The sequence below is a fragment of the Camarhynchus parvulus genome, chromosome 3, assembly GCF_901933205.1.
Source record: "Camarhynchus parvulus chromosome 3, STF_HiC, whole genome shotgun sequence".
Taxonomy (NCBI): Eukaryota; Metazoa; Chordata; class Aves; order Passeriformes; family Thraupidae; genus Camarhynchus; species Camarhynchus parvulus.
The window spans coordinates 37,224,577-37,245,755 of record NC_044573.1 but is presented as its reverse complement, the minus strand read 5'-3'; the positions used below and the strand labels follow the sequence as shown (position 1 = coordinate 37,245,755).

Below are 21,179 nucleotides of genomic sequence, written 5' to 3'. Positions count from 1 at the left end.
GGGGCAGAGATGGCAGTGCCTGGAGGAGAGGATGGCTGTTGAATGTGTGCTGCCCTTCCAGCAGCATCAGCAGCTCCAAGCAGGCCTTGGAAATCACATAGGAAGTGAGGGGAGATGTCCCAGGCTGGCTCATATCACAGCAGTATGGCCCCTGTCTGGCCCTGCTCAGGAGCAGAGCCTAGGAAGGCTCTGCCAAAAAAGATCCAGAAAACTCTCAGTCACAACAAGAGCCCAGGTTGTAGCTGGGGAGCAAATGGTGGCCCAGAGAAGCAGGGGGTGGTGATGTGCAGCTGCAGAGGCCCCAAAAGTTCAACAAATGCAGCCCTTAAGTGCTCACAATGACAGCAAATGGTGGGAAGCCAAGAACTTCCCACCATTTGCTCTCATTCCTGTCACCCACCTACAGCAGCATTAATGTTTCCCACCACAGAACTGCTCCCTGGGCAGTAGCTGAGGCAAAATATCTCTGCAGTAAGGCTTCCTCCATAATGCTGCAATGTATTGGGAGAAAGAGATGCAAGTTCCCCAAAACTCACATTTTCCAAACCATAAACTGTCAAGGAAAAGCCTTTGCCGGAATAGCTGCTCAATCCTGGTCTCTTCTCATCAGCTTCCCCCCTACCCACACAGATCCCTCAGCATCTCTTCCAACTCAGCACAGCACCACAGGGACCCAGGAGAAGCGGGAAGCAAAAACAGATGAAAATGAAGTAATGAGGCTAATGCACAAGATGGAGATGGCCAGATGCTGGGATATCATTCCCTGCTTCTAGGGCGAGAGTTAGGTAAGCCAAGCTGCTTTTCTGTAATTGCTCCTTAGGGAAGGGCTTAGGAATTACACCCAGAAAACAAACTGAAATTTGATACAAAACTGGATGGACCACACATTCAAAGCCAGGCCCCTTGATTAATGCAATAATGTGCAACACAAGGTAGATGGTTTATGTCAGACATTAATCTTTCCTGCCTATACCCAGTGGGCTTTGTCATTTACACTGCTATACACGTTGTTGACAGGCTGTGTTTGTGATGTGGAAACTTCCTTGAGATTTCTTTTAATCTTTTGTGTTTCGAGGAGTTTGTGCACAGGGTTTCTTTGATCACTACACCCATATCAGAGAGCAATGTGATTTCATGCAAGATCGCAACAACCCTGTGGCAGCCACAGAGCTGCAATGGCTGCAACACTTATTGCAGAGGAGCATGCTACCAAAATCATCCATCCACTTACCTGCAGTCACATGAAGTATGGCAGGCTAAGTTAATTCGTGCATCACATGGCTACAGAAGCAGCGCATAACACAAGCAACATGTTCCCACTGCTGCAGAGCAAGCTACAATAGCAGGCTTGTATATAGCTGATCCCATTCTGCCCTCCAACAACCTAACCTCTGATTTTATTTTTTTCCAAAGGCATTGTGCTGATGCAGATGAACAGAGGACATTTGGATTGCTGAGACCATTTAGTAAACTAAGGGTATGTCATACAAGACCCAACACTATGGTGCTCTGTTTAGGTGCTCCCTTTCTTTCTACTACCTCTATGCATTAATCCACCTTGACCAGGGCAGAGTAAGGAGGCAAGGATTTAACTTCTTTCAGTGTTTGGAAATCACTAGGATTAGTTCCCATTTCATCCCCTCACACCCCACAGCCCCAGCAGCCAGGGTCACCAGACCCTAGAAAATGCAGAAGGCTCCTGTGCATGAGTACCACAGCAGCAGCAGCAAGGGCATGGTCCCAAAAATGCCCCTTCTGACAGCCTTACCAGCATGGCTGTGCCCTCAGCTTTCTCTTCCATGAAGGTGCCCATTCTTCTGTAGCTTAAGGCTTTTGCTCTATGTGAGGGGCTCTGTTGGCCAAAAAAAAAAAAAAAAAAAAGAAAATCTGAACAGCCTCTCTTTTCCCCCTTGAGGAAGGGGACTCGGGGAACACTTCTGGCTGGAAAGTGCCATATCAGGGTGGCCAAGATTAGGTGCTTCTGCTGCTAATGAGGAAGGGGAAAGCCCAGAGAGGGGAGCAGTGTCACCCACTCCTGGGCACAGTGACCCTGTCCTGCTGCACACACACCAAGAGCACAGGGGGTTGTGAACTCAGGTTTGCAAGAGCTGCTCAACTTGCTCCTGAGTGACATTAGTAAAAAATTAAGTACTTGTTGATTTGTGGCATCACAAACGGGGCATGAAGCACAAAGATGACTCCCTGCTCTACAAGAAACATACTTTTTCCTCCCTGAGGCTGCAGTTTGCTGTCTCTGCTCAAACAGGCTTCCACCCACCTCACCAGAAGCCACCACGGGCTGTCCAAGGAGGGGAGAGCTCTCAGCAAGGAGCCCCACAGCCATAGCCAGGCTGGATTTGCTAGGCAAGAACAAGAGCAGCTAAGATATGCCCCACCACACACACTCCCCTTCCCTCCCCTCACATGCCGGAAGGATTATGGGGCCAGTGCAGGGAACTTCTTGTCCTGCCAGGGCATAAACCTTCCTCTCCCGGTCTCCAGGAGGCACAAAGCAGCTCTGAGAGGTTGCAAGCAGACAGGCTTTATATGGAGTTCCCACAAACATCACTGCTTTTATTTAAGGCAGAAAACACAGGATGTTACAGATGAGTGGAAAAATGTGATGTGCCCCACTGCCTGCAGAGCCCCTCAGACTGGAGAATGCTCTTCTGGAAGTCAGAGGGTCTCCAGACAGGATTAGGAAAGCATGTAGTGTCTACTCTAACATTTTATTTTTGCCCTGCTTGGCTGCAGCTTCACCTCCCTGCACCCCACGCGCAAACACCCTCCCAGCTAGGGTCCCATACCTCCCCTCCCACTTACAACTTCCCACAGCCCTTTTGTATTTGACTCCTGGGAGGCTCTTTTCAAACTTTTTTGGCAGCTCCATCTCTTTGAAACATTGGAAAGCTACCAGTGAGAAGCCTGGCTCCGGCTGCCTGCCACCAGTGCTGGCAGCAGCTTGCTCCATCCTCTGCCAGGCTCTGCCCCTCTGCAGGAGCCCAGGGGCAGCCCCAGCCACCCCTGCCCCTGCTCACCTTCACATGGGCAGCTCAGAGTGCTCAGTGGATCAGTGGCTCTGCAGCACCTGCCAGCATTCACAAAGTGCCAGAGATCCCTAAGCACTGACACCTGTTACAGAGCTCCCTTACACAGCTTTGGGGAGGAATCATCAAAAATATTTTATTTAATGCTTGTTTTCATGATCATGCATGACAAATGTAGCCAAAGGTACACTTTTCCCCCCTAATGTTACCACATGCGTTTTTCTTCTTCAAGTTAAAGGGTTGCCAGCCAACCTAACACAATTATTAAGATAAACTGGAAATATTTCAAACAGGTAGTTTCAGAAAACCAGACCTTACAACTTAACTTCCCATACATTCATTCAGTGGTGCTCCTTACCTTACCAGGACTGGAGAGCTAGAAAGCAGCAGAAGACCCCAGAGGAAGGCACAAAACACACCTCTTCTGATGAGCCAAATTAGACTCAATGCCTTGACACCTAATTTATACCCCTTGAAACACCCGGCCCAGAGTACCTTTTAATTGATTACAATTAAAAATTGTTGATTGGCTTGCCCCTAGCATTAGTGACCACAATTACATGATCTGGTCAAACAAGAGGCAGTTACTATTTCTTAACTATATATTTTTTTCAGCATATTAAGATAGCTAAGCAGTGTATTGAATGACATACTATTACTTGTATGCTTAAGCATCTGAGTCCTTGATCTTGTGCTTTATAAAGTGCTCTGAGCTGTGCAGTAATTGCCTATAAATATGCTGCTGATCATGCTTAAAGGGACATTGTCAAGGTTGGAAGGCCTACAGTTTGACTTAGTAGAATTACATCTTAAAATAGTTTTATTCTTAGTGTTTCTAAATTACCAACCTGTGGGTTTTATCATGCTTCTTTTTATCAGTCCAGCTCCTAGAAATAATAAGGTTATGGGAGAATCTTCACTTTTAAATCAATGGACCAGACATAGGAATTGTATTGATGAAGGCTAATGTTCTCATCCTGAACATGCAAATAAAAGCACTTTTCTATAAAACTTATTTTTCCTGATGTGAATATGCATGACCTCTATTGCCCTTATGGTTTGCCATAAGGTCACCCCTTGTTGAACCCATGTCTTCTGAAAGAAATCTTCAAGAAAGAGCACAAGGCTGAGGGCATCAGGCCCGGGCAAGTCTGCAGCTTCACAAAGTGCTCATTTTTCATGGTGTCTCTTTGTCAGCCAGCAGTCTTGTCCTAGCTGAGCTGAAGGGGAGGGGATGCAAAAAGAGGGGGCTGGGGAAAAGAATTACAAAGGCTGGTGAGGAGCCTGAAACTTCTCATCCCCAGCAGAGCTGTTGGGAATGCAGAGGGGTGATGGGATGGGGAAAACCCAGGGCCGAGAGCCTTTCCCGCACAGTCCCTCCTGTGAGTGGCTCTGTGGCTGGAGCCCAGCATCAGGGGAACTGAAGCCAGCTATTGAGGAGCTTTTTGATCTCAGGCAAAGAGCAGAACTGGACTTTCTCTTAAGGAAAGAATACAAATAGCTGAGGAGTGAAAGGTGGCCTGGGAATTCTCCTTTTATGAAGGGTTTGGTTTATTTCCGAGCTGAATAACTCAGCTCCCTGTGAGCTGCAGTTTTCCAGCACAGTCTGTACTCATGGGAAACCTGCAATGCCACAGTTACCAACTCCATAGATGTCAGTCAATGAAAAAGTATGGCTCAGTGGTGCCAGGGACAATGCAAGGCAAACGGGAGAAGCTGTAAGCGAAGGCTGAGCAGATACTGCTAGGGTGGCTGTGTAGAAAGGCATTTTTGGAAGAGGAGACCTGGCCTGTGCCCCCTGTATTATCCAGCTAGCCTCTGTGCTGCAAGGTTCGAAGACAAAGCTCTGGAGTTCCCAGAGGCATGGGCCTACAGCCAGGCTTCACCTCTCTTTCTCCCAGAAGGTGAAAGATTTGTCGATACCCTAGACATGAGGCGGAGTTTTGGATGTACTTACCCATCACAAATGTTTGTTGGACACAGCACAGACCTTGTCTCAACTCTAGGGACTTGAGGGTAGCCCTGGAAAAATTGTGTAGGACAAAACTCAGGAGGAACAACATTAACAAAAAAAAAAAACAAACAGAAAAGAAATGCTTCTGGGGCCTGGGAAAAAGGCACACCTCCAGCAGCCATGCCTAAACCAGAGGCTGCTGAGTGCTTGTGGCTGGTGGCATCACTTGAAGGTGCAGCTTCTCAAAGAGGTGGCAAGAGTAAAAATCTTCTTAATTTTTTTTTTTTTTTATTCACAGGAAAGAGAAGAAGAAAGTAAAAGAAAATCCTCAGGCTGAAGATGCCACAGAACAGAAAAAGGCAAGTTCTAATGTCAATCTAATGACAGATATGGCTCAAAGTTCCAGCAGGTGGGAAGGTGCTCCCCACACTTCCAGCAAGCATCCAAGAGAACAGGGCAGCATAGGGGCTGTGTCTCTCACTTGGGCAAGCCTTGTAAGGTGTGAATATGGATATGGATATGGATAAGCACTTGAAAAAAGTCTCATGTGTTTAACATCAAAGAGTGCATTTCAGTCTCTTAACAGTTACACTGAAACACTTGAAAGTGCAACTTGCATACATTTGAAGAGCTCCAGAAAACATAATGAAAGCCAGATGAGCCCGAAGTCTTTCAAAGTACTTAAAAAAATCTCATGTTTTTAGGCAAAGTTAATATCTCTGGTTTGTTTTGAGCTGACTCAATAATTTTCAATGGTTGTCTTTGAGAATTGTAAGACTGTTTTTTGTTTTTTTTTTTTTTTTTTTGGTAGGTTTATTCCATAGAAATGCTTAAAAAGCAATAAAGCCAATCTCAATAGCTTTGCTTAAATCCATGGCTATATCAGTTCTGTGTTATGGGTACACAGGGAGAAACTAACTGGGTAGGAATTTGTAAGGGATTCCTATAACAATAGTTACATTGTTTGCACACATACACACCATAATAATAACAAGAGAAAAGCAATACCAACCTTGCAGTTACAAAAATACCAAGTGCCCTTTAAAAATGTAGGTGTATATTCTGTGTTTACCCAGATTAACAGTGTCGCTAGGGGCTGATACTTTCTATATGCTGTATCTTCTGTCTGATTTATTCAAGTTTTTTTTTTTTCCTGGGCTTCTTTTCTTCAAAACTGTGCTTGCTTGTGCCTTATGTTCACCAAGAGGAACCTAAGTTCCATGAGTAAACACTGGAAGCTGAGAACAGGAGTGTGTAAGAAACCTGGATTAATTTAATGACAGTGCCTTATAATGGAAAATATAAATTTTCCTGCTGCAATTGGTATATACATTCAACAGTTTTATTGTATGTCAGTGCACATTATTCGGCACAGCTGCCAGAGAGGCATCGCTGAACTGGTGTTTCTCTTCCATGACAAACACCTATTAAGCAGTCAGCATAAACTCTTCTTGTTACAGCCTCTGACATCACCCTCAGGGCAAGCGGACACAGAACAGCGATTGCTGAATCGCATATGAAAATTATAGTTTTATTGTCTACACAAGTGAAGGTTTAACTCAGATTCCTGTTCGAGTCAGCTCTGTTATAAAGGAGTGATTCTTTCAGGGAACAAACAAGCACAGTACACCATTGTAATCAAAGGAACAGACACTATTTATGTATTGGAAAGCCTTGTTCACAATAGTGCTAATACTCCAATGCCCCAGAAGCCACTATTTTAGCAGCTGTAGAGAAGATAAAGCATGACTAACAAGATGCCATACAGAGTCAGATAGTTTTTTCAGAGCACAGATGGAATCATCCCATTTAATATAACTCAGTTTACATGCACGACCAATAAGTGGGAATCATGTATTTAATGTTTATATAAGCATTTTCTCCACCGTAGCGTTCAAGGAGTTCCAGTGTCTCTTGGATGAGAACTCCAATATTTTCACGCTTCTGCTGGCTGTATTCTATCCCATCACCTAAATTAACTGGTTAATAAAAGAAAAAAAAAAAAGAAAAAAAATGGAAGAGTTATATTGAATTTTGTCTTACACTTCAAAATAATGACATAGAAAATTGCAATTGCTGGTCAATTGCAATGAAAATAATGAAAATGAAAATAATGAAAATAAACACATTCTCATATAAGATGAATATAGATTCTCTCTTTCACAGTCCACCTCTAAAACCGTTACTTCTTTATCTTTAACACTGCTTATTTAAGACAAAATTCTACTGCCAGATGCATAAGCACTTTTCTAAAAACATAACTTAATCTAGACTTGTTATGGTTCGAAATCTTAAATAGATATTAGTTTGGGATTGCTCCACATTAGTCATCATATTCACACACTTATGTTGTTCCTGATAGAGGGAATCTGGCTAAAGGAGATTTTTTGGAGTATAACATGGAGTATAACATCACTCAATTTCAGCTTCCTGAAAAAATGTGTAAAATTAAGTCAATGCAAAAGGACAAATTATTGCAGTCCCCAGACACAGTAACATTTACTGCTGCTTTGTCTAACATGGACTAGTAAGGGTGACACACACTCATACACACAGACGACAATTCTTTAAAAATAAGTATGAGCATCTGTGACAACAAAATAAGAGTAACAAGAAATAACTTCACCTACAAAATTGCTGAGAGATTTAAAGAAGGAAAATATTTTTCATTTGGTTTTAAAACAATATTCTGAAAAGCATCTGAATATATATTCCAAGATATGTATAAAAAATAATTTGGAAGGAGCAAAATGTACTCAGACCAGGTTTGGTGTAGTGGGGAGCTGTCACACTGCTGTAGGGTTGTCCATATGCAGCAGCCAGTGGCCTCACTCTGGACAGTGCTGACAATGTGCCCATGTTAACATCTCAAACAATCAGTGGCACTCTCATTCAGCCAGAGAAAGACCCATTTGTCAAGACAATGCAGCTCCTCCGGCAAAGGTGGCCTTTCACATTTGAACGGGGCAAACAGAAAGGCAAGGGTAGATTTTGCCCTCACTGTTGCTGTTGCTTCTAGATGCCCAGGCTGATACCATGTAGATGTACTATCTGCACCAATCCTCACATCTTCTCTTAGATCTAAGCCAAAAGATCTGGATTTAAAACTTGTGGCTTTGTTACCAGCAAAAACTGAAGAACCACGATCATGAAGAAACAGCTGGTGAACCTGGGGAAAAATCATCCTTTAGATGAATTTTTCTGTAAAATATCTGACTTCTTACACACATTTATGCCACTTTACTTTTTATGAAATAGTTTTATAAATACTGATGTGGCATAGGAGGACTGTGATTCTTGAGTGGGAAGGAGGTAATTTATTTTTTATGATAATTACTTTTAAGCACACAAATATTTTCCAATACATTAACTGTTAATCTCACTGACACGAAAAGTCAGGGTTGTGGCATCAAAATTTATTACAATGAATTTACTGTTATGTTACAAATAACAGATAATGAGAGTGCATAGAGAACACCAAGAACTATTAGAAAAAGAAGTGACTTATACAAAAAGAAAAGCACATCACAACTCGGTGCAATTTAGAATAAACATGGCTTGCTCTTGCAGAAGGCAACTGAGATAACTGTTCTTCATCACCTGTCTTGCCTGTGCAATGCAAGCCCTCCCCAGAACACCTGGAGGTATTTCTGATTTCACCAGTTTGAGCAAAGGAAACCCTGAACCTTGACCTAAGTCTTGGCAAATATGTAAAGGAATTACTGACTTTCCAACCATATGTCTATTATCTGTAATTTTAAGCCTACACACATGCTCTGCTAATGAGCTTACACAGCTTTCATCGTTCTTTCAAAGAAGTAGCAAAAAAAATCACTGTCTGGAAGTAATGGTGATACATTTCTCAGGAAGCCTGGGGGAGGCCAATGAGAAGCCGTGATAATGCTGGTAGCAGAGGTATTTTCCAGAATTGCATGTTATAATCTTTATTATAGAACATAGTCTGTACAAAAAATTATGTCTTAGATGCTTGATTCAAAGGTACCTAAGAGTGTGATGCAATGATAAATGAAAGAGTCTGCAAGGGAAGACTGAATGTGTGATGTGGAGACCATCATTACAATTTTTTTTCCTGCAGACCATCTGTGTTTTATGAAGGTTTGTATCCTCAAGACAGCCTATTTCACACCAGTGTCATGACACAAGCTACAACCAACAACACTGGAAAGGTTATGTCAGCATTGATGTCACCTAGTAAGTACTAAAATGGCTATCCCTATGTAGTTATAGGAATTAGCAAAGCTTTCATGCAAATATTAAATGCATTAGCCCAAGAGGACAACATCCATTAAATGCATGAGTCAGAATGATCTGCCCAATGAACCTAAGGGTAAATATCTGCTTGTAATAATAATGATTAGTTGGAAAAAATAGCCATTGAAGTATAAGGGTCTCAGCAAGCCCTTCTCTGGTTTGACTTTATTTCCAAGTTTGCCTGAGAAGACAGCTTTGTCAGCCACAAAAATGTTGCATATGTAAAGTGTGAACATGGATCTGGTTCAAACCCCTCATGAAGTTGTCCTTTGTGAGGAAGAATAAATCAATATGAAAATGCTAGGAAGCACATTTGTCATATCTTTGACTCAAAGTGAAATGTCTGGCAAATTCAGTATGCACTAAGAACTCATTTCAGAACAAATGTTATTTCTATGTTTAGAAGAAATGCATTGAAGGATTACTGACAGATCTAGAGGATTACAATCAGGATCCCCGATCCCAGCCCTTCCTGGCTCAAAAAGTTAGTTCCCAATCTCTCAAATCATGCACCAAAGGTTTTATGGTGCTTAAAGTGAAGTGAAAGTCTCCGCACCTGTTGAGACCTGTGTTAGCTGATGCAATCAGCCGGCACACCAAGGCCAGGAGAGGCACTCCCTGCCCTGCCAATGCCAGCTGCTGTAGCCAAGGAAACCCTGCTCAGGCCCTCTGGCACTGAACTCAGCCTTTGGCAGGGAACAGGGGAGGATTTGAATTTTGCTATAAAAGGTGGTTTGTATTTGAGTCTAGACATGCTTCGATTCCTGATTTGGGATAATTCTGGTGTTACTTGTATTCCATGTCATTTCATTTTAAAATTTCACTAGGGTAATGCTACAAATACAAAATATTACTGCTTTAAAGAAGGATGAGCAAGTTTCTATCTATGCACTAAAAGCCTGATATGGCAGTTTTGACATCCTGGAATGGACAAGAAAGGTAAACCAACCCTTGGAGCTCCCTCAGATCTATTCTTAACTCTAGACATTTGTAAGCACCTGAAAGTGCCCAAGACATTCCTTTAGTTTATTAGATTTCACTTCAAGGCAGGCCAAATCTCAAAAAGAGGAGTTTTTAATCTCCTAAATATGTTGCTTGTAAGTATTTCACAGATAGCAGAGCTTGCTCCTGGTGGTGATTGTTCCAAAGGTTCTGCTTTACACAAATTAAAGGCAGGGTTTTCATACGCCTGTTATTGCAGGGATGTCATAGATCTTGGGATATTCGATTTTCCACAAAGGTTAAATATCTGAGGAATGCTTAGTATTGGAACAGTGACTGTGTAGACAGCACCATGTTCCTCGTTTAGAGGATATTTTTACTCAAATTGTAACTCAAATATAATTCCTTTGTGCTTTACTGAAGAAAGTGTTTATTTACTGATTTTAAGTGTATATAGTCACACTTGTGTATTTCAGCTTGTCTTGGAACAAATTATTCTTAGCAGAAATTTTTGAAGTGCTACTAGTTAACAAAGAGCTCTGGTATAACAGTTTGGAGTGGTGGGGTTTTTTTTGGTTTTTTGTTTTGTTTTGTTTTGTTTTTTTTTTGGTACACAAAACAATAAAACTCCTTGGAAAGATAGGCATCATTCCTTCCTTTTGAATCTTGAAAAACAAAGATACTGAAAGGTAAGTAAAGTGACTTCCAAGGAAGGTATGAGTCACAAACCATGATTCTCAACTTTTCTTGTTGACAATGAAAGTACTATTTATGGTAAAATATAACAGTGGTAAAAATCCATTTTAAGTGGCTCAGTTCACCCTAGTCAAACCAACACATATTTTCAGCAATTAGACTACAGGAATGCAACATGCTAACCTGAATGTTACTTCAAAACAAAAAATCCCAGCTGCAATGTGATTGAGCCTGTCACATAACAAAATGCAATTAAGCAGTACAAAATAGCATTAAAAATTTTTGAGGAAAATTTCAGGGCTTTCTTTCCTTCTGGGAGTCATCACCAATACCAAGAAATAAATGGAAGCTGATTTCAGCTACAGACTGACATGCATCCATGTCAGGGTTCACATCATGTAAGTTCACTGCTTAGGCACAGTTCAGAGCTTAATTAAGCTTTCAAAGTCTTCTTGTTAGGATAAATTTAATTGTCATAGAATGTGTTGGCTTCCTGACTGGAGTGGGAAAAGAAAGCCCTGATGAGTCAGTGTGGGGAGTGAGGAAGGCTCCTTTGCACCACTCCTATCACTGTGACTCAGAACTCAGCTTTGAAATTGTCAGCTCCAGGAAGGATGAGGTAGTTCAGTCTCCCTGTTCATTAAATTGAAAGTCTGTGAAAAGTCACAGGGTGAGAAACGAAACCCCTCCTGTCTGCTAAGAAACAGTGGGACATTTCCAGTTCATTTCACTCAGGGCAAGGAAGAGACACCAGGAGGTTATGGCTTGTGGTTGTTACTAACCCAGACAGAGAATCCCATGTTCCCTTTGTGAAGGCTCAGAGCAATGTGAACATCAGTTTTAAGTGTTCTTTAGGATAAGTCTAGATTATGTACACACAAAGTGCAAATTAGCCTCAAGTAGGCTAGTCCCAAAGCTAGAGTGCTGGAAAGAAGAGCTTGTAGAGTAATTTATGTTGGAAGGAACCTCTGGAGTCATCTGTCCAAATGGTCTGCTTTAAGTCAGCCTCATTTCCAAAGTTAGATCAGGTTGCTCAGGGTGGAACACCTCCAGTTGCTTAGCACAGAGTAATCCCAAAATGGGAAAGGATGTAGAAATCCCCTTGGGCTGGTAGAGATTTTCACCAGCCATTTAAAATGTGATGGAGGAGAGTGCTACTCCTTAAAAATGAACATGTGTTTCATGAAGGAGTACTTGCTGGAGTTACAAATGTCATAGGGAGAATTATTATCTGTTTTGGTACAAAAAAAATCTAAACTTTTGGTGTAGTAACAGATTACCATATAACACTGCCTTTGGAAGCTTAATCTTATTCCAGGGAAAGAAGCACAATTTTTGCTAAAAAAATAATAAAATTTCATTAACGCTCTGATTTGAAATCATGAAACATAATTTTAAAAACTGAGATTAACACATATATTTCAAAGCACTTAAAAACATTCAGGCTGAATGTATTAATATAACCTGAGAAGGCCAAATCTTTGAATAAGCACAGACATATCTTTTGACACTATCAACACTCGAGTTCCTTGTCTCTTGCTTTCCTTGGCTCTTCCTTCTCTTTTTCATCACTAATGCTGAGTGTTTATCACTTTGCAATGCTACAGTACTGCAGAGATTGCAGAAGAATATTTCAATCCAAGAAGGCATGTATGCTTGGAATTTAAAAAAGATTACTAATATAGAGACATTTCAGCTCATCATGTCCTAGAAAATATTTTCTTAATTCTCATTGAAGGAATTTTGCTTTAGCATAAAATATAGATTCTTCCTATAGTTATCTTCCATATGCAGCCAGCTTTCAGTTATTTCACAAATAAGCATTTACAGTGAAATGAAAGTGCTGTTACTATAAATGCTATTCAGAAAGTCAACAAGTCAGCAAGTAGAGGAAGTGTTCTGATTGGACAGGAAACATGGAAATGACGTTTTACTAATGATGTAAGCTTACTAGAGATAGCTGCAACTGCTTGCAAATTGCTGGAATAAAAAAAAAAAAAGAACCAACAACCCAACAAAAACCTAAACCAAACAAACCAAAAAACCCAGCTGAAAATGAGCCAACACAGCAGCTGTTATTGCAGTTTTTCCATTTCCAGGAAATGTTATCAATATCACATGTAATCCTTTCTAAGCCCAGGTTTTGGGATTTTTTTTGCTCTTTGTTTTTTGGTGTTTTTTTTTTTTTCCTAATAGAAGTACAAGAATGAAAAAGAAATCACAGGTTCTGTAACAAAATTTATTAGCAAACATATCAATGCAGTAAAAAAAAAGCGAATATTTTTTCCTTTATAAGTATTTAAACTTCTCCAATTAATTCAGACTTTGAAGTTTGCCTGTGTTAGTGCTACAGATCAATATCAAACAAAGCAGAGTTAAATAATCTTAGACAAATAGTATGCTCAACAGGGGAATGGAATTTGGAGGCTGACATCTCATTGGCCTTGGGACAACGTTTACTATTGCAAAACAATATTTTAGTCACAAATCATGCTTAGCATGCAAAAAGAGTTGCACCAGTTGTGTGAATCTGATGTTCTGCCAGTTGTTTTAGATGTATATAAGCTAGTAAAAAGTAAATAATATTTTTTTGGTTGGAAGTCACGTTTGTGTGTGCAAAATTTGCATAGCTTTGCTGGACTGATGCGAAATACCTTTGTTCATCCCATTAATTTCTCATCCAAATATATCATCATTAATGCAAAAGGAATTAAAACCATGAAAAAACAAATCTTTGAGTATGTGTGGAATAAACATAATTTATTTTTTAATGTAATTCAAAGTGACAAACCTGAAAGTCCTCAAGTGTTTCAAAGACCACTGAGTTCAATATGAAACACAATCCTAAACCAGCTAATTTGTGACATTGAGTTACACACATACTTAAACCCAAGATGCTTAGCAATCCATCTTCTTTCCACCAACTGGAAATTTTTTATTAATGCAACCAAAATGCTTTTAAGGGCGAACCCTATGTTTTCCTTCACAAGCAAAAAGCTCAGTAATCCATTACTTTGTGTTAATAACTGCTGATATGTTTGTACATCTGCCATGTACTAATGGAATTGGTTGTGTCTAATTTTGCCATTCAAAATCATTACCATTTAAGAAGTCTATTCAGTCTAGCTTGCCCATCAAAAATTGCACAGAGAACTAAGTGACCTCCCAGTGCTTGAGACCTCTTCTCTTCTACTGTCTTCTTCTCCTTTAACTGTATAGATTAAGAGGAAAAAACAAAAAAACAAAAAAACAAAAACAAAAAAAAAAAAAAAAAAACAAAAAAACAAAAAAAAACAAAAAAAAAAAAAAAAAAAAAAACCAAACAAAAAACAAACTACTGCTTTCCTAACTTTGTGACAGAAGGATGAGCCCTTTTTTGTCCGGGGAAGTTTCACCTCAACATGAGGAAGAACTTTACATTGAGGGTCGCAGAGCGCTGGAGCAGGCTGCTAAAGCAGGCCATGGAGTCTCCCTGTCTGGAGACATTCCAAACCCACCTGGACACGTTCCTGGGTCATCTGCTCTGGGTGACCCTGCCTTGGCAGAAGGGGTTGGACTGTATAATCTCCTTTCCAGCCCTAACTATTCTGCGATCCTGTGGAACGCGACCATATAAAAATAGGTCAATGCATTAAAAAATTCTCATTGAAATAATGGGAGCAAGCAGTTGGATATGCCTATAGGTTGCTGAATATGCCTAAAGCTGCCAGTTTTCTAGTTTCACTCTTCCCTAATTAAGCTAAATAAGCAAGAGCCTGAAGTCAACAGAGGGTGTTTTAGCAGTGATTTGAGAAAGGACAAGGAGATGAAAGCTATGAATGACTGTGTGGATTTGCCAAGACTTCTTTCATTGCTGTAGGACAAGGACAGAATTTAAGCAGTTTAAAGGACAACTAGGACTGAAACTAGAATGTGCTATTTTATCCTCAAGCCAGACATAAAGGAACACCCTGTTCCACAGGTATGAGTACTATAAGGATCAGGATATCTCCTTCTGGTGTGCCTTTATATTTATTTATATATATATATATATATGTAAATGAATTGGGTACTCTGATTACTCTTCCTTTGTTTTTCCAGTTGAATTAATTAATATTATAGATAAAAAAATAGCCTTCCCATGATGTGAATTTGCTTTCTTTTTATGAAGGACATAAAAATAAATACTTATTAAAAGCTAGTTAACAGCTATACATTTTACATTAAGAAAAGCATAAATTTGAATTCATAACAGCTTTTTAAGCAAACAGAAAAAAGCCAATTTTTATATAACTAAAATGTATTATAATGTGTAGTCTTACAGAAATGCAAAACAGATAAAAAGACAAAGGAAGCTGTGTCCCCTAGGTGTGGTATTTCTGCAGATTCATGGCTTTTGAATTGAGTAAGTTGAAGCCTTTAAAAAAATGTAGAAACTGCACATACACCACATTCAGACTGATTTTTTTTTTAAGTTTTAGGGATCTGAATTAAGCGTGAAAAAAGAAAAGTGAATAAGAACTATTTCATCAGTGACTCTTAACTGGAAACACTCAATCTTCTTGTCTAAATCACACCAGTACCAGGTGATAGTGGATATTTACGTGTCAGCACCTGACTTAGACCACTTAGTCAGATTTTGTAGACTGACACACTCTTGCAATACACAGCAAAACCTATTGTTTTGCCGCTTATATAATGTTTATAAGATTACTTTCTTTACTATCTCATATCAAATCATTACTTACTGTGCCACTAAAGATATCACAGACTCTAGGCTGTGTTTATTAAAATGTACTCCTATTGTTTTCACAAAGGGATCAGAGTGTTAATAAAACACAAGCATTTTAATAAGGCATAATTACATCTGTTTGTAACAATGAAGTAATTGCATACAATAAGTGTGTATAAAAACAATAGGATGGGAAATGATTAGCAGTTTTTTTGAGGTAAAATTAGTATTGACATATATTAAAATATTTTAAAATAAAACTATTTTTAATATATCCCATATGTTTATTTCATTACACTTTATTACTTTTCTTCATTGTTTTAAGAAAATTGACATAGTCCAGTAAAAATTATTAACTAAAGGCTATTTTTTCCATTCCAGATAGCATTTTTTCTGATAAAAATAAAACCCAAAAAAGGTCTTACCAATAGTAGTAAGAATGAAGAATATATTTTTCTGATTTACAGTGTTCATGACACAATGTTATTGTTGGCATGTATGAATAGATATAAATATAAGTATATAATAGATAAAAATATTATAAATAATATGCAAATATAAATATATAAATATATAAATATATAAACACATCTATATATATGAATATATATAAATATATATATTTAAATATATGTATATATTTATGTAATAGAAATTATTTTATATTTTTATTTATTAATATATATTTGTATATTTTAATATATAATAAATATCTATAGGAGGAAAATACTGCTCTTTCTTGCATTGCTTACACCTAAAGAATTGCAATCATCCAGAAGCATATGCCTTAAGGTTGTTGAAAAAAAGACCTTTAAACATCTGTTCTGGAACTACACATGGGAGTAAAAGTGGCTTTTCTGTGTGCAAAGAGGACACATGACATGCTGAGCACTGTGAATTGGAACCTGGTTAACACTGATCATACAGGTGTCACAATAGAGACAACCTCCAACTGCTAACAATGCAGCACCTCTGGTTCACTTTGTGATGCTTCTCTTAATATCCTTCCACTTCATTACAAAAGCAGTGAACCTCAACAGTCATGCTTAAAAAAAGTAAATACCTTTGCTTTTCAGGTGAATTTGTAGTTGCTTGTCTGAAACTGCTGCACATATCATGTATCTCTAAGCAGTGAAGTAGTTACAGTAAAATCATCTCCTCGGCAGTGGTCATTTGAGTGTTTGCTATCCTGATTTGCTGCCCTGCCAGCACTTTAAAGCACAAGAGTTTTTTGTCATTTACCACTCTCCAGCCAATCCTGGAAAATATGACCATTTCTGTCTTCTGACATTGCTAAAGCATGCTAGATCTTGTAACCACAATCTTAATTGCCTATTCATCATTCCTTCATCTTACTGTCCTTCCAGCCCCGGTGCCTGACAAGCCTCCAGCTGCGAAGGAAAACAGCTCCTACACACGCACACATACATGGTGCATCAGGTCAGCAAGGAAGAGACAAGAGAAGAGGCAACTGATATGGCTGAATGCTCTTGGTCAACTCAGGCTGGCCTAGAGCTTTCAAACAAAGAGAACAGTTTTACAGCACAGCAGAGCAAAATGTGCTTGAATATTTGAAGTTTGCATTTTCATGTATTATAATGAAGCGCAAAAGTAAAAAGCTGTCAAGAAAAATTCTTCCATGGCAACTTGAATATGCTTTCTCACACTTGGGTGATCTGAGAGTACATGCACACATTGTAATCAGCTTTACATTAATAACAATGAAATGTCCATTCCTATGAAGTAAAGTTATGAAGAGGGTTTTTGGATAAATTTGGGACACCTTGCAAAGATAACCTGGAAGTCAGCGTGACTAATATCTAAGTGGAAAATATTTCAAGAGTAATATTCTCTTGAAGTTTTCCTGAAATGCTTATTGCTCAGTGGACAGGGTCAGCCTCCAGAAGAAAGGAAGAAGTAACATCTCACAAAATTACTATCGCTTTTCTCCAGCAGACCACAGATGGCTGCTTCATCTTCTGTGTTGTTTAATGCTAATGGCTGCAGTGCATTTACAGGTCTCTGACCCAACTCTGCAGCTGCACTGCTGCTGAATTGGTACCCATGGAAGCAGTACCTCAAGATTAAGAGGAAATTCTGCATCAGAAGAATATCACTGAGCATTTTTGGACAACAGCAGCTAGAGCAGAATGATGATTTTGAAGGAAACAATGTTATTTTAAGGGAAATGAATAACATACATTAGTCTCAATAAAATCATGTGAGGAAAATTCGTGAGTCACCAAGAAATGTCATCACTGGATGGTGGTATCTGGAAAGGTCCTCCTGAATTACTTGTCCTATCACAGCTGAAGTTTATTGGGTGCTTGACTGATAAGTAAAATCGACATTTCTTGTCCCAGGGAGAAGAATGTGGACATGGGAGAAGTATAAGACAAACAAAGGCTGAAAGTGGAGGAAGGAAGCCAAGGACATTCCTTTGGCTAGTTAATTTTCTGAAGTATGCTTCATAAAGGTTCTAACTATAAGAATATATGCATTATGGTTTAGCATAATAATTCCACAGTGTAACTAAAAATATCCCACTGGATACCAATTGACATGTTATATCTGAGCCTGTTGACTTTCTGCTGTAATTCTGTAGCAAAACATGGTTAAAGGGTAGATAGGCTTATCTGCACATCTGATGCTAGAACCCAATATCTTTGCTTTACAGTAATGAGTAAGAATCTTACCTACTTACTTACTCCCAAGTCTGCTTGGGAAATGATTAGAAAGGAATGTCAACTGCATTAACGCAAGCACAGGGCTCTTACAGGAAGGTGGGTACCAGCTAAAGAATTGACTTCATAAGACAGAGGAGGAGAATTGAACCTGCTACCAGTCTGTGAGAAGAGAGGTACCAACAGGTTCCCAGCGCTTGAGACCTCTTCTTTGCTACTGTATTCTTTTCCTTTAATTGCATAGATTAAACAAACCAGCAAACAAAACCCAAAAAAACCACCAAAAACAAACAAACAAACAAACAAACAAAAACAACAACAACAACAAAAAAAAACCACTCCAAAAGCGTAAGCCAGAAATCTCTTGCTGGTTTTTTAATATCCTTATTTTACAGAGGCATAAGTTTTCCTCTCTACCTAATATCAAAAAATGCAGAAAAGTCAGTAAGTTCAGGCATGCTTGTTATCAGATCTAGTGCCTCAGCCATCTGCCTCAACAGTTCCTGAAACTGCTGATAGTTGTCTGGCAGAGATTATAACCACTGTCACCAAGTCCTGAAAAGACACTGAAGAAGTCAAGCTAATATTAATTTATTTAAATATCTTTGCCCTTGTAATCTATCTAGCAGGTCAGAATGGCTTAAACTGGGGTTATGGTTCTAGTTCTGTAGGGGAAATGGCACGAGAAGATAAGAACTTGATTTTATAGGAGAGGAACAATAATAGCACTCCCAATTTTCAGCTAACAGACTGACTTAACTTCACACATCCACAGAAGACAACTGTGAAAACAGGCAGAATTAGAGACACAAGGCAGGAGACAGCACTGTGGTATAAATCTTTTACAGCCAGAACAGAAATGTAGACCATGTCAGGAACTGCAACACCTAATACCTGTGGTCTCTGTAGGGGACTCGGTAACATTAAATTTACCTCTCAGCATATAGTAGGAGCTGGATTCCCAAGAGCAGTGTTCAAGTGAGTGAAGGGCTGATCAGTGAGTCTCACAGAGGCAGCCAGTGGGGAACAGGGAGCAGAAGACTTTTTCCCTGAGACTTAAATATTTGCATTCAGCCTGGAGCTACAGCCCAGGAGCTTTCCTGATGGTAGATAGCTATTGCCATTCCTTCTGGGTGAGACTGAATGATTTCTTTAAAAGCAAGTTGTGTCACGAAACTTGAGTGATGCCTGTTTCCCATGCATGTGCACTGATTTTGCCCTACACCTCTTTACAATGACAACTTGTTTCCCACGAGTTCTACCAGCTAATAGAGGGTATGAGCTAAGGCATGTTTTGACACCTTGTATCTCTTGCATACCCTACCCACAGTTCTCTCACCAGGACATGAATTTGGATCCCTCCCTCCTACCCAGACGCTTATTTTTCCAGAAGCTTTGCCCCTTTTTCAGTTTGACTGAATCTGGACAATGGCTATGTGAGTTGAGGGGGTGGCTGGGAAGATTTACAGAAAAGAATAACCTTATGGCCCATTAAGCCTGGTGTTTTTAAGGCAGGCCAAAAGAAAAAAAAAAAAAAAAAGCAAGGGCAGAAATGACTGCCTTAGTTTTTATAGTTTGAAAACTTAGTGTTGAAGCACCCTCCCAGGAAGCAGTAACAAGCCCAGCCTATGTGGTTTCAAATCTGCATCTTACATGATCAAGGAGATTTCACCTAATTATCAAATTATTTAATCATGGAGAAAGGCTCTTGTGACCTCTACCTTATGATTTGGCAAGGAAGCAGCTGTGGAGACAGACCTATTGTTAGGCTATGAACTTGTGCCAATATTTCAGAAAAACATAAAGTTTAGCACCTGAATACAATTTTCAGCAGCTGCCTGAGTGGGTCGATCCTGAGCCTTTAGCAGTTCCCAAATGAAGGCTGCAGTGAATCAGAACATCTGCACATAAGGCTAGATATTTAAATGTCTAAATACATATTTACATGAATACAGCCTACAGTGCCAATTTTTAAGTGTTTTGACTTGAACTAACTTCCTAACAGATGGTTATTCTGAATCTATCTTCATTTATTTACGGCTGTTTATGTTTTTACAGATATAATAAATGATCCAAAGCTTATTCCTTGTCTATTTATTTATATTTTAATAACAGTTAAAGATATTGTTGTACTGCACAATTTATAGAAATTATACGAAGATGGTCTTTCTGTGTTGTACTTACATGAGATCCCTCTGATTATTCAAGGAAAAACTTCTATGACCATAAGACAAAGTGAACAAGTATAAATGAGATGTTAGAATCATCTATATTATTGTAAGCTTAAGGGAGGTGTTACCATAAAATAATCACCCCCCAAAATACATGAAATCAAAAAAAAAAGAGGAGAAAATACAGGAAGATAAAGAAAATATTTATGTATGTATATGAGAAGCTCTGGAAAGTGGAATTCAACAAAATTCATGCAAGTTTTCCCAAGATAAAGCTCATGGTATATAAAATGAGTTTGGTATCATAAGCAGATATAGGCCTGACTAGAAAACTGTCATGAAAATGTGTAAGTGATTGCAAAATCAGGACTAAAGAGTGTTTATTTATATCAAAGCATTTCCTAACTAAAGAAACAAGCATATACAAAGTATTAAGAAATGAAGGGTATAATACTGCTGCCAGAGATAGCCATGTCTCACCGTGTAAATCAATGAGTTTCAGAAAAGTAAATGAGAGAGGGAGTTAGCTTTTCTCTGCCCACTACAGTGATTAATTAGCTTATTTCCAATAAGAAAAGTACTAGCTATGTTGTTATCTCATAGCTTTTTTCACATTATCGATAGCACCTGAAAACAACAGCTATCCCTTACACCTCTAAAAGCAAAAGGCATATGTGACCATGAAACACTCTGAGACTTCAG

The 21,179-nt window shown here is 39.2% G+C and overlaps 1 protein-coding gene across 3 annotated transcripts in view; it reads right to left on the bottom strand.

Annotated features, from left to right (window-relative positions):
- Positions 1-6,512: 6,512 nt before the first annotated feature.
- Positions 6,513-21,179, bottom strand: part of PACRG (parkin coregulated) — a 213,197-nt gene continuing 198,530 nt past the window's right edge. For 2 of the 3 annotated variants that reach the window (XM_030945613.1, XM_030945612.1), the window contains one exon: positions 6,513-6,980. In XM_030945613.1, the coding sequence (XP_030801473.1) occupies positions 6,826-6,980 (155 nt within the window). In that variant the 3' untranslated portion in view covers positions 6,513-6,825. The remainder of the gene's footprint in view (positions 6,981-21,179) is intronic. The other variant, XM_030945614.1, reaches the window with a different exon arrangement.